Source organism: Onychostoma macrolepis, chromosome 20, assembly GCF_012432095.1.
Source record: "Onychostoma macrolepis isolate SWU-2019 chromosome 20, ASM1243209v1, whole genome shotgun sequence".
NCBI lineage: Eukaryota > Metazoa > Chordata > Actinopteri > Cypriniformes > Cyprinidae > Onychostoma > Onychostoma macrolepis.
In genome coordinates, this window is record NC_081174.1 from 13,100,017 (window position 1) to 13,116,831 (window position 16,815).

The 16,815-nt window shown below is 37.1% G+C and overlaps 2 protein-coding genes across 5 annotated transcripts; both read left to right on the forward strand.

The window, feature by feature from the left end:
* Positions 1 to 1,931: 1,931 nt before the first annotated feature.
* On the forward strand, positions 1,932 to 3,385 carry si:ch211-142k18.1 (uncharacterized). The gene is made up of 2 exons (XM_058755647.1): positions 1,932 to 2,443; positions 3,238 to 3,385. The coding sequence occupies exons 1-2, from the start codon at positions 1,932 to 1,934 to the stop codon at positions 3,383 to 3,385; spliced, it is 660 nt and encodes a 219-aa protein (XP_058611630.1).
* Positions 3,386 to 4,895: 1,510 nt separating this feature from the next.
* On the forward strand, positions 4,896 to 16,809 carry chrna2b (cholinergic receptor, nicotinic, alpha 2b (neuronal)). 4 transcript variants are annotated; one of them, XM_058755642.1, is made up of 6 exons: positions 4,896 to 5,503; positions 11,140 to 11,291; positions 12,117 to 12,161; positions 12,366 to 12,475; positions 13,872 to 15,015; positions 15,900 to 16,809. In XM_058755642.1, exons 1-6 carry the CDS (start codon positions 5,431 to 5,433, stop codon positions 16,023 to 16,025), a joined length of 1,650 nt encoding a protein of 549 aa, XP_058611625.1. In that variant the 5' UTR covers positions 4,896 to 5,430; the 3' UTR covers positions 16,026 to 16,809. The 4 variants fall into 4 exon arrangements, with proteins under 4 accessions (XP_058611625.1, XP_058611626.1, XP_058611629.1 ...); XM_058755643.1 differs by having other exon boundaries at positions 4,896 to 5,494; XM_058755646.1 differs by lacking the exon at positions 4,896 to 5,503 and adding an exon at positions 9,232 to 9,267 and having other exon boundaries at positions 15,900 to 16,807.
* The last annotated feature ends 6 nt before the right edge of the window (positions 16,810 to 16,815 follow it).

Below are 16,815 nucleotides of genomic sequence, written 5' to 3' on the forward strand. Positions count from 1 at the left end.
CTTAAAGCAACCTATGATGCAAAATTAATTATTTTTTCTTTGCCCATTGAAAAATAAAATTCCTTGCTTTTTTTTTAAGAAAACACAAACCTCTCTACATTTTGTTATGCATAAAATGGGAAAAACTCAAATTGTCAAAAACTAAAAAAACAAACTTTTTAAATGTATAACACCAATTAAAACACTCAGGAACGTCCAAGAATAATCCAAGATTGACCCCAAGTGCACTATGCAGAAACTGTAAAAAGGAAAGAGTTTTAAGCCTGTGTGATCGTATTATTTAAGATGGGGCTCACAATTTTTCTTTGAAAGGGTGAAAAAAGAGAGAGCGAGAGAGGGGTAGAGGGCACTCATCCTCGTACATGGAAGACTAAACACACAGCCTCCCCTTCCAGAGAGGTCATGTGCTACACCTCAGGGCCCTCACATAAATGAATGTGTTCGCTACACACACCAGCAGGAAGCCCGCCTCCACATGCTCCGGAAAACCCTGTAAAAGTCTACTGCTTCATTTAGCATTCACAGTGCAGTTGGCAGACATTATAGTTTCAGAAATACAGCAACTTCTTCTGACCTCTCATTATCTAGTTTTAAGATAAGTTTCAGAAAATTATGGTAAGATATGTGTTTTTCTTGACTAGTTTTTAGTCTGTTTCAAATCTATAGACGATCTGTAATAATATAATATAATATTATATAATAATACACACATACAGTTCTAAAAAACATTTTATTCAGCAAGGACATATTAAATGGATTTAATGTGACAATAATTTTACATGTTACAAAATGCTATTTCAAATAAGTGCTGTTCTTTAGCTTTTCTTCAACTCTATACATTTTTTCCCCACTTTTAAGCTGCACAAACATTTTATAAGGAAGCTTGTTTCCACCATGGAATAAAAATAAATAAATAAAGGTAATTCTGACTTTTTTTCTCCTCACAATTCTGTGTTTATATCTGATCATTCAAATTTATTTTTCTCAGAATTGTGAGATATAACTCACAGTTCTGTGAAGAAAAGTCCCAATTGTGATATATTCACACTTCTGAAAAGAAAAGTCTAAATTCTGCTATATAAAGTAGCAATTGCAAGAACTATTTCAGAACTGTGAGATAAAAAATGGTGGAAATAAAAGAGAATTGCAAGATGTAAACTTGAAAATCCTGAGGGAAAAACTCAAAGTCAGTGTTTATTTTGCAAGTTTATATCTCACGTTTTTGTACACTCTTAAAAATAAAGGTGCTAGTTTACGATGCTATAGAAGAACCTTTTTGTCTCAATGGTTCCAGAAAGAACCTTTAACATCTGAAGAAACTTTCTGTTTCACAAAAGGTTCTTTGTGGTGAAAGAAGGTTCTTCAGATTATAAAAAGGTAAGAAAGAGATGGTTCTTTAAAGAACCTTTGACTGAATGGTTCTTTGTGGAACCAAAAATGGTTCTTCTATGGCATCACTTGAAGAACCTTTATTTTTTAAGAGTGTAGTCTGTAGCAGAAACAGGCTAACATAGCTTTCAACATTGATAATAAAAAGAAATGTTTCTTGAGCACCAAATCAGCATATTAGATCGATTTCTGAAAGGCTTAATGGCTGCTGATAATTCAGATTTGTCAAATATATTCAAATAAATTGTAATTTTACTGTATTTTTGATCAAATACATGTAACCTCGGTGAGCATGAGAGCCTTTCAAAAACATTAAAAAAATGTACAGACTCTAAATTTTTGAACAATACTGAATAGTTTCTATTGAAGAAAAGTTTTGGGCTGTTCTCAAAGCAAAACATTACTTAAGCATCTGTTTATTTCTTCACAGATGAGGTCAGAGCTTTGCAACAGTGGTGATTTCAAGAGGGACCTTACATTTGTCATCGCTTGGGTTCTCATCCATCACTCTGTCAAGCAAGTCCTGGGTCATCTTCTGGGTCATGATGAGGCTTCGCTCTACTCTGGGCACTTGGCTCTTCACACTTCTAGTGATGCCAGTGTACTGCCAAAGTGGTGATGATGGGGAGTGGGGATCAGGTGACGTCTCTGGGACTGCGGTCACTGGCAACTCCTCCGCTTCAGTCATCCATGCAGTCGGGGACGAGCCAGACAGGACCAGGCCAGTTTTTCAGAGCCTGCCAGAGACAGAAGGCGGCGACTGTTATGTCAACTTTCACACCAGCCAAGTCATGTCAAGGCGGTTACGAGCTTTCAGAGAGGAAGTTGCTTATCTCAAGGCCCTTCAACATGGGAATCAGGCAGTGATGGAGAATCTGGTCCAGTTTGTAGGAGCAGAGATGGGAGATCAACGCTACGAGGAGGTGATCCAAGAGAACATTGTTGGAATCAGGGAGGATCACGTGAGCTGTGAGAGCGTGGTGACAAAAGCAGCAGAGGAGTTGGAGAGTCAGCTGGAGGGAGACGCTCAAGCCACTTTGGCTGGAATTCAGAAGTGAGATGAGCTGAATCTTGAGGCAAAACCTTTTAACAATTTAAGATGCTAAGGCAATAAACCTGAATGATAAAGAGGAGAGAGGAAAGTCTAATACACGTGCAAAATATTTAGTGTCAAAATTGTATAATTTGCTGTTTACACATGAGAAATGGTGATGGAAGATCAGAGGTGAAAATGTCTATATTTCTTTCTAAATATATAGGTATACTGTGCATCCCAAATAATAATACTACAGAAAAATACAGTAAAAACTGTAATATTACAATTTAAAATAACTGTTCTGTTCTATTTGAATATATTTTAAAATGTAATTTATTCCTGTGATATTTTATTTATTTTATTTTTATTTCCCAATAGTGAGTTCATTTATAGACCTTAATATTTGAAATTGCCAGCTCAAGAGTGTTTCAAGGCTGCATACATAAAGTAACACTTTCAAGGCAAAAGATAGTAAATAAATTACAACCAAATAAAATTCTCAGTTAAAATGATCCTAAACAAGAAATACATGCTTATAAACACAGTGATGAGTGTAAAAAAAAGCTTGTAGCTCGTAGAGCCTCAGACTAACCACAATGACGCAACTTTGATTCTGGTCTCTGGGTTTTCCATCACCAGCCTGGACAGTTGGAAGGAATGTGAATTTCAGCCCCTTTGAGGCCCCTGGTTCAAGAAAAACTAAGCTGAGGCCCTAAGGAGGCCCCTGTTCATTTCCTTCTTTGCTTCTCTCTCTCTCTCTTTCTCTCTCAGAGTATTTCTGATGTTGTGTCTACTTTATGTCTTTATCTAAGAATAAAAGAGGAGTCCCTTGCGTTTGAAGAAATGCTGCGTACCGCGACGGACATCGCCACTCGACTGGAGAGCTCCTCACGAACCCTGCATGTGGAGATGATCGAACAGCTGAGGAAGAACATGAGACGGCCGCGCAAAACTAAATGATTCAGTGGGAAGCCGTCCAACCTGGAAAAACAGATAAAAGTGTTATATGGCATGTCACACATCTATATTTATCCACAATGTTTTAATAACAGCAAAGCAATGTTGTCACCTTAAACAGTCCATATGTGGACCATTTGACTGCATTTTTTAATATTTTATCTCCCTTGCCTACTATGTTTTTGAAAAGCACTATTGTCAGAGAATAGACTGAAACACAAACAATATTTTTCTCTCTTGTTCGATGTGTTCATTTGTGAGCCATAATGAAAACATAATGGCTTTGTGTACAAGGAAATTTTAAAAATGATGTTGGCAGTGAGGTGACATCTTAAAAGAATACTCTCTTTCCAAGAACAGACAACCCTGCAGCTATGGTCTGGCTGTCTTGGCGCTAGGGAGCAGATGGTGAAAAGACTGTATGAGGGTCTGGAAATCAGCAAGCATGAACTCTTATACGTTGGAGAGAGAGAGCAAGATGGAAAAGAAAAAAGAAAAAAAACATGGCAGTGATGTCACTGAGAAATAAATAAAAAAAACGTGACTTGGCAGCTTGGAGCCAGAATCTAAAAGAATCAGAAGAAAGAATCCGAAATCTTTGAGAATGAAGAATGTTATTTTAAAATATGTTGTAATTACTCGAGTATGATTAAATATACTGTAAGTATACTATTAAAATATAAGTGTATTACTCTAGTCAGTTGTGGTCACTTGTAAGTGTATTTCTGTGTGTATGCTGGCAGTTATTATGCTCATAGATACAGCTTGTGTGAAATAATGAATTTTAGTGACATCAACTAAATACTATATTGAGTATTCTGTATTTATATACTGTTGATGGTGGGTTATAATCACTCTTTATGTGGTGTTGCTGAATATGATATTCACAAAACGTAAATAAGTAGCTACAATTAGAGAAGGTATTTTTTCAAATCATTTCTCTGCTAGAAATTGCTCATTGAGAGTGTGAACTCTTTAAATTGATTAAAAATAAAAGCCCCACAAACGACTGCATCGGTCAAAAGGTGGGAACCCTGAAATGCAAATAATTTTTTAATTTATAATGAATTTTTATTTTTATGGTGCATGTATTGGTAACATCTATGTAAAAATAGCAATGCGACATAATTACTGCCTTCTTCTACGGTCTTGTGTGTTTAATCAGCATAAGAATGATTAATAATAGATGTCTCTGTCTCTAAACTTATCCACAGTAAAAACCTGCATTTCAGTTTCACCTTCTGACTGAGCTCTCGCTCTCCTTCAGCATTTATTCAGCTACCCTGACCTCTAGCGGAGATTAACTGCAATAACAATTCAATCTGATTTGACAAGGATTGTCTCCATACGACTTTGGCGAACGTATCTATTAAGCGTGAGTTAATTATGTTGTTTTTATTTGAAAAAGCAAATTCATTCAGATTTGTTGAAAACAGACATCGGGCAATTTGGAATGTGGTCAAGCTCGTGAACTTGTGATGTGTTCCCTCCCTCCCTCCCTTTCTGTCTGACATGAAAGTGGGTAGGCGGACTGAGAGAGAGATGCTCAGTCTGGAGTAAACCCTGGAAACAGCAGGAGCCAGGTCATGAGTGCATCTATACACTGTGTGACACAAATGGAGTTACTCTGGGAAATATCTGCTTCTAAAAATCCTTGTTTTTGGATGCTTATGGAGATTAATAATACTTTTGCAGCACTGAATCTGATCTTCCGCTGAACAGGTGCGCAAAACTTAAGCCCATCGTTCTTTTTCACGTAGAGAGAAAGAAACTTCAGGGTTGGATAAATATGGATAAACACTGGATTTATGTTACTTAATTCGAAACGAAAAACTGATTTTTGCCAACACTTAGGCTAGAATACATGTGATTTATAAAAAAAAAAAAATTAAAAAAAACTTGACGAGAACATCTAACCCTAAATACAACCAGCAGAAGATGCAGAGTATGACACCACAACAGAAAACACAGAAGCCACTGAATTATAAAGAAACTGTCGCGTGGAATGCTGATGAAAATATAGAAATGTATCGCAAGTAATTGGCTGTATGATGGAGCGCTTTCCGAATCAGCGGTTCTTCCTGAGGATTTCTCTTCTCTGCACTATCCTATGTGAGTCAAGTAAGTTTCACTTCTGATTTTTTCACATTTTCTCACAAATATTGCTTAAGAAAAGAAACCATGGAACATGGGAGCTGGTTTAGTCCAAACTGACTATTAATTGTATAAACTGGTTTTGACTGCTCATTTCCAAAAACCACACTGACCACCTTATTCTGGTTATAATAGCAGCTTTGATGCTGGTCTAAGTTGGTCTGTCAACTTGAATCAGCTCTGGCCACCCTAAACCAGAATCTTTTCTAGAAAGGAGCCTTAAAAATAAGACAGGGTTTATATTTGATTGTTTTCCAACGTGCATTGATTAATTTGATCAATTTGATTCATTGTCAGTTAAACTGCATCTGCTTAAATATCTCAAAACATCCAGCTTAATCTGGTTTTTAGCTGGCCACAATGGGAGACCAGTTTATCTTAAACCAGCCATCCACCACGAGCTGGTTTAAGATGCAGATGCTTTCATCCACAGTCAGAGATGTGTATATAGGCATTAGAATGGCACGCACGATTGCCAGTAAAATGAAATGTCCTCTCCACGGCCAAGCTGGCGCTTAAATCAAGGCAGATTTATTGGGCTTGCTCATCACTCTGCGTTTACGCTCGCACTCTCCACGAGCGTCTCTTCATTTATGTGTCCGCTCGCTGTCAGCAGCCGCTGGACTCCTGATGAATGAATATCACTGCGGGCATCTGACCAGCTTGCAGCTGGATGCACTTTACCGCCGCTATTTGCATCGGAATTGCTTAAGAACATCCCGAGCTCTGGAAAGTTTCCAGAGTTGAACGGAGATACAAGACGAAGGTCGCCATGCAATTTCAGGTCTGATGCTTTGAATCAGCCTAAAAGTCTGTATCGTGAAATCCGTCCACCTGCTCTGCTCCTCTCAGACTGGAGAACAGATGCGCTGTTATCGCTGTTTGAGCGGCTGCAGAACTGACGCAGACTTCACCGTTCCAAACTGGAACCGAGAACGAGCCTAGAATTCTGATGTTCTTTTACATTATATACAAAAATGATCACGGAAACCACAGTTTCTGTAGTAGCCTATACTACAGTTATTGCTACTTGAGAAAAATCACTGTAATTAATATGAATTAAAATATAGCATACAACTTTGTTATACATGTAAACAAAAAGTTTTAGAATAAAACTTTTATTATATAAAATAATGTTTTAAAGTAAATTTGTGGTGAAATAATTATATCTATAAGTTCGCTGCGCTTTAAATTTAATTACCAATGAAACCAATTACACAGTCACCTTAAAACATTTTTGCAGTGTAAAAGGTTTATCAACCTTCCATCATTTTGTTTATTTTTTGACAAAGATGAAAATACCAAGACAACACTGCTCACCTTGTTTTAGTGAAAACAATAAATAAATATATCCATAAATCCATTCAGTTATTTATTTAAAATAAAAGATTAATGATAATAATATTAATAATAATATACTAGCTCTTTAAGAAAACTCCACATTGCACCAGTTAAAAATTTGTTTTTGTTTTTTTCATCTAAATTATTTTTTAATTTGATGTTTTGTTAAACATTTTATTCAAGTGAAAAGTTTACTTAATAAAATAAAATATTATTAATAATAACACAAATCTATTGTGAAGAATTTTCTCTAATTAAACCATATTGCCTGTTGGTTAATGAACACTTTTTCTTTTTCTTTTTTTTAAGGTATAAATTACTATATATTACATCATCACTACTATAGAGGTTTTCTTGTCCTTCTAAAAATACCAAATTCCTAGCCTCAGAGTAATAATAACTTTGAACTGAATGGCCTGTCCATAACATGCTTAAAAAGCAAGAAATGTGCCAGAGGTGAGAAAATATTTTCCTCCGCTGACTGTAGTCGGTGCTGTGCTTGGGTTTCATATCATGTCCCACTGTGCTAATGCCCTGTGGTACAGACCCTAAATCTGACTTGTTAATGACATGTTGTCACTTGCCCAGAGTGTGACTCATTGTGCCAGCATGACCCAAGGGAGCTCAGTTCTCCACACAGCAAATGACTGCTCTCAGAGAGCAACTCCAGCCACGCTACAGCACTCAAATAGCAGGCCTGACACATACTATGTGCAAACACTGTCCTCAGGGTTCTGTGTTAATGCCCCTTCAGCTCAGAGATGAGACCTGAGTGGGTCAGCTTAATGGTGTCTAGCCTCTGTCCTGCATAGGTGTCAACCAAAGGTGCAGAGATTACAGGACATCTCCTCTTGGAATAAGAAGAGAATCAGTCATCATTCAGTTAGCCACACTGGCCCACGTATCATTAAAAATTGTTGGCTTCACACATATCAGGTGTTTTGAAGCAATGTTCTTGAGAGCATTTTTCCCTCAGTATATACAGGTAGGTCCAAATGAACATTTAAATAGAGAACATTATAAGTAGTATTAATAAAAATCAAACGTACTATATTCACCACGTGGTCACTGTCACGTGATTTCGGACATACTAGTACTCACTGATTCTGAATATGCCTACTTCCATTCAATATATACGAAAAACAGTATGCCAAAAGAAAATATGCTCTAACCCGACCTCATGAATGTGCTTTTCAATGGCACGATTTTCTGTTTCAATTTGGCGACCTATTTATACGCAAAAATGGGCTTTGGCGTGCATATGAAACGCAATTGGTAGGTTTAGGGGTGTGGGGTAGGTACGTATTATATGTACGCCAAAAATGCGTATTATATGGACGCCAACCAAGCGCGTATCATATGCACGCAAAAACTGCGTATTATATGCACGTCAAACACGTGCGTATCATATGCACAGTCAGTTTCTGCATATAAATAACACATAAAATACCCCCGTTTCTGCATATAAATAACACATAAAATATCCCTTTCAGCTTCACATTACCCAGGTATAGCTACTCTCCTTTTGCACTCTCACATTAACATCATTTTGTTATTTTGTATAAAAAGATAAGTAATGTAGCTTTGAGCACCACAGTGTCATGTATCCTACAAGAGCGCATGTTTAGAAAAACAATTGAAAAGCAAGGCATGGAATACAAAAAATATTTTCTGTGTGAGCTATATATTTTTTTTTATGGGATATAAGAGTAAGAGTAATATGCCTATGTTTTTAGTAAGTGTGATATTTCAAATTCAGCGACTCATTTACAACTGATTCGTTCAAACACACTAGGTGTGTTCGACTTCATGCGGCGCCATGAAAACCGATCGGCGGCTGACTTGAAGAAGTGCATGCCGGTTAGAAAATTTGTCCGACTTGAACCGGCGCCGACGCCACGTCACTGTCACGTGTGGCATCAAAGTACCGCGAGAGCGTTTCGAGACTGACTCAGAGCTGACTCAGCCGGGGTGAGCGTGATTTCACCAAGTACAACATGTTCCTGGATCAACATCTTTGTTGATCCTGGAACGTCATTCCAATCAACCAATCAGAATTGAGGGATAACTTTTCAGGAAATGTAAGTTTTAGGCTTATGATCAGGGTTAGGTGCTTCGACACCCTTGTTAATCAGCTATCATTTCTCACTGATTTTAGGAATAAATTATGGGTAGGGTTAGGTTTAGGGGTAGAGATTGGGTTAAGTCTATATTTTTGGACAATAATGTTGATCCAGGATCAACAAAAGATGTTGATCCAGGAACATGTCTTACTTGGCAAAATCACGGCGACCCTCAGCCGGCGCAGTTTCTCCAGAGCTACTGCGGGAGCGCTGATGACCACACAGCTGTTTCACGATTGGCCAAATTCACCACATGACAACAATGACGTGTGTTTCTAACATCTTCAATTTCAGTACAGCTCACAAATATTATTTTACTAGGAAAATATCACAATCGTGTGAAAAAAATGGAAGCTAAGCCAAACTTTGAACATTTTATAAAAGAGATTAAACAAATGGTACTACTACATTAGATAAAATTAAGAACAAAAAAGCAAGAAAGACCTATGAAGCTTTTTGTTACTTTAAATTGTTGTTATTTTACCCCTGGCATGAATAGTTTCACTTTAAATATTCTTATGAATGTTTATTTGTTTTTGTACTTCTTGTGAGTTGTATGCTTGTACAAACCTTTGTATAATATTTGCATAATAATAATAAAAAAATACTGCCCACAAATCTGTTTTTAGAACAGTAAAAGCTTTTTTTACTGTATAGTCACAATGTTATAATGAGTCACATTTAATAATAATAATAAAAAAACACTGATAAAGGCTTATTGGTATTTAAATAGTACACGTTTATGTTGAACTTTATTCTTGAACAGATGGCCCTGTATTAAGCAGTATATAAAAAGTGTTTCTGTTGCTCATGAAAACATTTCTGAAACATCTGTGCATTTGACAAATATTGCATGTTATTCACTTCATCTGTGATAAGAGTATCCAAACACCGCGAGAGCATCACTACCCCGAGCAGAAAGAGTCCGACTTCAAGTCTCCGCTTTCAATTCCGCCCCCGACTGCAAGCGGCTACTCTCGCCGATAGGTCTGTGCGGCGCCGCATGAAGTCGAACACACCTACTGATTCAATCATGCTAGAAAACACGTGCTTGCTCTGAGACGCGCAGGCGCAACAGTTCTTTTTTTTTTTTTTTTTGTAAGCATTTTCGCTGTCAGATCAATAACAGACAACTTAACAGGCAAAATTGTTGCTTAAAACATGAGTTAATCAAAATTAACTTCTTAAACTGTTGTGTATAAGCAATATCACACTCACAAATTATGCTGTTTTTCGGCTGTGATTACTGAGGCAGTTGTCAGTCGGCAGATACTGTAGATACTGTAGGCCTACACAGCTGATTTTTTGGAAGGCGGCTATTTGCTAAGTGTAAATAGACACTCCGTTTTTGGCAACACAGCACTCTTCTCACGTGATATTGCTGAAGTTTAACCGTGTAGAATAATTTGCCTGGAAACATTTTTGAGCAAATCCATTACAGTCGACAGATGAGAAGTGATGATGCGTGTAATTATATATGATTAAAAAAAATGAATGGGAGTTAATCCCCTGATGAAGCGCTTTAATACTATATGTTTTAGTTATTTAACATGCAAATAGTGCGGTCAGTGAGCCCTAGATAAATTAATAGGCTCTCTTTCCCGTTAGTTCATTTATGTATTTAAACTCTAGCTCTGTAAATTCACACACTTGCGTAATAATCTGTCATGCTACACTCAAATCTATAAGAAAACTTTCCAAATAAGCTGAGCGTGCAAAACCGCTCATAGCTTCTCTAGCAATCTGAATGTTTGGCACTTCAGTATGAACCAAGTTCACTGTAAGATAATGTAATTTGCTTTGTGACTGCCATTTATATGCCAAGTTGTGGACAGGACAGTAATTCAAAATGCCTCCACTTTCTCATTGTCATATGTTTTAATGTGAAAAGAGCTTTATAGAAGTCGAAATAGACTGTATATACAGGATGTAAAATTCTTTCTGTATATGCTAAGTCTAAGCATATAAAATAGGCTGTGTTCACCAAACAGTAGTAGCATAAGATCATTAAAAATCTTACTAGGTTTGTAATAAGATATCTTATTATATATATTACATTTTCTTTTGAAACATTTTATCAAATCTAGTAGGCTACAAGTATTAGCTGTTCAAATTTAATGTCTTCTTTTCCACTTGCAGTCTCTTGTTGCGAGAAGACTCATTCACACGCTGAAGATGAACTCTTCAAAAAGCTCTTTGATGGCTACAACAAGTGGTCAAGGCCTGTACCAAACACCTCCGATGTTGTCATTGTCAAGTTCGGTTTATCTATTGCCCAGCTGATTGATGTGGTAAGTTAAATTAACTATTTTCGATTTGAATATATTTTAAAATGTAATTTATTCCTGTGATGGCAAAGCAAAATTTTCAGCATACTCCAGTCTTCAGTGTCACATGATCCTTCAGAAATCATCCTAATATGCTGATTTGCTGCTCAAGAAACATTTATATTATTATTATCAATGTTGAAAACAGTTGTGCTGCTTAATATTTTTAGTGGAAACATCCTTTAATAATTTATTTTAAAATCTTGCTGACCACAAACTTTTAAATGGTAGTAAACATATTACAGTTTATTATTCTCTTGCTGTTATAAAACTAATACTTTGTCAGATTGCAGTGGAGATAATTGCAAGAAACTTCAAAAACAAATGTCCCTTTCTCCTGTTAGGTTACACACATTCAGACTGCTATTAATTTCAAACCTTAAAAAAAAAAAAAAAAAAAAATGAACCAGATTGAGCCTAAACTTCACAGGCATCCAGAGCAACAGTCTGTTTTGGCCCAAGGTTATCTAAAGCTTAGCATACTTACAATAAAAATAAATAACAAATGCCAGTAATTATTTTTAAAGTTTTATTTACAGATGTGCTGAAATATTCATTTCATAAGGCAGTAATGCCAACATCCTACTGTATATTGCCAGATTAAGGGCCCTAAAACCTTAGAATCTTGATGAATTAGGGTACATGGACATTGAAGGCTGCAAGTCCATCAGAAGATTAAAATGATAAGGTCTTTGTGACCTTTCTGAACCAAAAGCTTTCTGCTGGAGCAAGCCCAGCATCCTGACTCATCTAATACCCACTGTCCTTCTTTCTTTTTCTCCTCCACAGGACGAGAAGAATCAGATGATGACAACAAATGTCTGGCTAAAGCAGGTGTGTGCAGCAGGAAAGCTAATATGTGGAATGGAGAAGAGAATTGTAATGATCTGGCACTGTAAATTAGAGCAAAGTTGGCTAAATAGTAAAATGATTCAATAATAATAATCAAAATAAAATTGGCAGATAAGTATAATGGTGGCAGACTTTTTGTAGTGATTTAGTTATTAATTTCCTGAACATTTGTGGCCTCTCACTCAGGAGTGGAATGACTATAAACTACGCTGGAAGCCTTCAGACTACGACAATGTGACTTCTATCAGGGTTCCGTCAGAACTAATCTGGGTCCCGGATATAGTTTTGTACAACAAGTAAGTAACAATTTATCTGAGCTAAACAACACTCATAAATCCCCACAAGTTAAATGCAAAGAAATCAAGCCAGAGCGTATATGTTAACCGTGTAATGCTGTGTAGACTGTTTTCAAAGCCGAGTTGGTTCTCAGAAGCGCACAAGCAGTGACATGATCTATAAGGTGTACTGTATGCAATACCATGCCATTGGAGTTGCACTGAAATGAACTGAAATGAACTCATACACTTCTTTAGACTGCCACCCACTGTTTGAATGTGGCGCTACACCAGCCTAGATTCAAACTCTCCATAGGCAGTTCATGCACTGTTTAACTACTGAATCATTATTAAAACAAATCTGTCCTGTCTGAAAGACTTAAAATAGTCAAGAAACTCCATGTAAAAGGCATCATTTAATAATGATAACAGCTTATAAATAATTAACCACTTATCGATCTTATCTACCACTCATGTATTTATTTATTTGTTAGTTAGTTTATTTATTTTATTTTTTTAATACTTCATTAATCCAATTATTTATTTATGTCATATAACTAAAATAACCCACTAACCAAAGTCCTACAACCAAACTGTGTGCATGTGTAAAATGGTTTGGAACATAATAATAATAATTGTTTGTTTATGTGATTGGTTTTATTTTTTTTATAAGTAGGGTGTGGGCGATATACCTGTAGACACAATTAACTGGTAGAAAGTTGTCAACCGGTATAGATTTTGGACTATCACCTCTATCGCAGTTACACCTTCACGTGGCGTTGCTTGTGCTACGTGGACATGAAAATGTATAGTTTGCGCACGTTTTGAAGTATTGTGGTTTAAAAACACTTGTATGTGTCAAATGCCATCTTTGCAAGTATCCTCCTGAACTCTTAAGTGAAAGCAAACAGCTGAGAAAGAAAATACGTGTAACAGTATATTGGATCCAGGCAGCTCTTAAAGTGACAGCAGTCTAATATTCCTGGTGCTTTATTTGTGATATTGACACTGGTGAAAAGAATTTTGAAATTTCAATGGTATCAAATATTTTGATATCATGACCTTATTTAAAGCAAAAATAACTAAATTGTTTGTGATATATTTTGTTAGCGTGAAATAAAATGATTTTGGTCATACTGCCCACTCTAAGGCTTTATTAATACATTTTTTTTATGTTTTGTGTATATTCAAAATGTGCTCATTTAATGTAATATTAAAATATATAATATAAAATACATGAAAATAGTAATAAAACAAGTCATTGTAACAGCAAACATGCAAGTTTTAATTGCTTTGAAGCAAATTTTAAAATGTGTGAAAATTAATTTTGCTGAATTGTATGATGCATGAAACCATTTCACTGCTTTTCCAGTAGTAAAATTGCATCTGATCAAATGAATGTTGTTGTCCACTTCAGTGCAGACGGGGAGTTTGCGGTGACCCACATGACCAAAGCCCACCTCTTCCACACAGGTAAAGTGCGCTGGGTTCCACCTGCCATCTACAAGAGCTCATGCAGCATCGATGTCACCTTCTTCCCCTTTGACCAGCAGAACTGCAAGATGAAATTCGGCTCGTGGACTTACGACAAAGCCAAGATCGACCTGGAGCGCATCGAGAACACGGTCGACTTGAAAGATTACTGGGAGAGCGGCGAGTGGGCCATCATCAATGCTGTTGGCACCTACAACACCAAGAAGTACGACTGCTGCCATGAGATCTACCCAGACATCACCTACTTCTTCATCATCCGCCGTCTGCCGCTCTTCTACACCATAAACCTCATCATCCCCTGCCTGCTCATCTCCTGTCTGACCGTTCTGGTCTTTTACCTCCCGTCCGATTGTGGTGAGAAGATCACGCTGTGTATCTCGGTCCTCCTCTCGCTCACCGTCTTCCTGCTGCTCATCACAGAAATCATCCCCTCCACCTCGCTCGTGATCCCACTCATTGGCGAATACCTCCTCTTCACTATGATCTTCGTCACCTTGTCCATCGTCATCACCGTCTTCGTGCTTAACGTCCACCACCGCTCGCCCAGCACTCATAAGATGCCCCGCTGGGTTCACTCAGTCTTCTTGGATTTGATCCCACGGTGGTTGTTTATGCGTAGACCTGCACCGGACAGCCGTCGCAGGCAGAAACTCCTCCTCCTGCAGCGGCAGGGCCAAGGAATGACGTCACGGGTGCTTGGACCAGCGAACGCAACCCTCAGTACATCTACCAGCTGGTTCAGAGGGGAGGACGAGTCCCGCAGACGCTTCTGTTATAAGGACTTAGAACTGGGAACGCTGTCCTCGGCGATCTCGCTTTCACTCCAAACCCCGTCGCCCTGCCCTCTCGCCTCGACTCCACCTCCTCTACAGAAATTTGCCCCCTCCTCTAGACTGGAGTTGGGCCTGGCTTCCAGGCAGCTTGGTGGAAGAGTTAATGTCACAAAGCGGCCTGACAACATGATGCCAGACAACCCAGGGTTCCCTCTGTCCCCCAGTGTCCTGCAAGCTCTGGAGGGGGTTCACTACATAGCAGACCACCTGAGAGCAGAAGATGCTGACTTTAGTGTAAGTTTCTTTCAAATTCTCTAACATGAAAAATACATTTTTAAAAAAGTACTGTATTTACACTACTGTTCAGAAGTTTAGTCATTACTCCAGTCTCCAGTGTCACATGATCCTTCAGAAATCATTCTAATATGCTCATCTAAATGCTCAAGAAACATATTTATTATCAAAGCTGGAAACAGATGTGAAACATTTTTCAGGAATCTTTGATGAATATAAGTTATTTGAAATAGAAATCCTTTGTAATATTCCAAACGTCTTTACTGACATTTTTAATCAATTTAATGCGAATTTGCTAAATAAGTGTTAATTACTTTAAAAAAGAAAAACATATTGACTCCAAACTTTTAAACAATATTATATAACATTTTAATGTAAATATTTTTATATTTAATATTTATTTTTTGATTTACTATTTATTTATAAAATAATTGTAACCTATGGCTTTTAAGCTCAAATTCGGCACAGAACTACAGCCTGTTCAGATCAATTTTCAACTTTCGAGCAATGATTTGTCAAGTCAATGTCAAAGTTTATGACAAACTTTTATTAAAATCTAAGAAGAGAGCCACAAACAAAAGAAGTTTGTCTATGAAAACACTTGTATTTGAATGTATAACTATAAATATTATTGCGAAAATTAAAAGTGCCAACTGGATAAGAGACACGGTAACTTTCTGTAACTGACTACACAAAACCATAATAAAAAGTGCACACTAAAGAGATAAAGATAAAGTGGTTTGTGGGTATATATTTGAGTCTGTCTTGGTACCACCCTTCTGATATGACTTAAAGGGATAGTTTTGTTATAAACTTTACTTTTCTAGTTACATGTTGTGTTACTGCTATAATAATCCACTTGATTCTCTTATCTCTTCACACAGGTAAAAGAGGACTGGAAGTATGTTGCTATGGTAATAGACAGAATCTTCCTATGGATGTTCATCATAGTTTGTTTGCTGGGCACAATCGGACTCTTTCTCCCGCCCTGGCTCGCAGGCATGATCTAGAAAACACATTAGTGAGTATATTATACTCACTAACAATAAGGACAATAAGGACTTCTAATGTATAGGCTTCCACAGGAAGAACCAGCATGGGGACACAACGCCCCTTCTAGCAGGGAGCATCACGCATGAGATTGCGTGCTGAGATTTCCCAGATGCATGTTTGACATCAGGATTGTGGCATCAAATACCTGACATTTACTTAGGTCAGATATTGAGAGGAAAGCCACAAATTAAAGAAGCTTGTCTATGAAAACGCTTGTATTTGAATGTATAACCTTAAATATTACTGTAAAAATTTAAAGTGCCAACTGGAAGGAACTACACAAATTTAACTGATTACATAAATAAAAGCACTGAGGTTGTTATTTCTCATGTCTTGTTACTCTTCATATCAAAGAGTGCACACTAAAGAGATGAGACAAAGTGGTTTGTGGTTATGTGTGTGTGTTGAGTCTGTCTTGGTACCAACCTCCTGATATAATTTAAAGAGATGTTTTACCAAAAATTTAATTTCTGTCATTTACAGTACATATTCATGTTTTTACAGAATGGTATGCATGTCTGTCTTCTGCAAAACCTGAACAAGATATTTTCAGAAATGTTTTTTTTTCATACAGTGGAAGTCACCAAAACCAAAAAAAAAATACCTTTAATACAGACGCATAAAGACTTATATCCGTTATCTTATGTCTCACCTGTTCTGTTGTGTATTTGGAAGTCACGTTTACAAGTAACAACACCTTTTAATGTTGTTTGCAAGCATAAAAAGCATATTTGTGCATTATGTGAA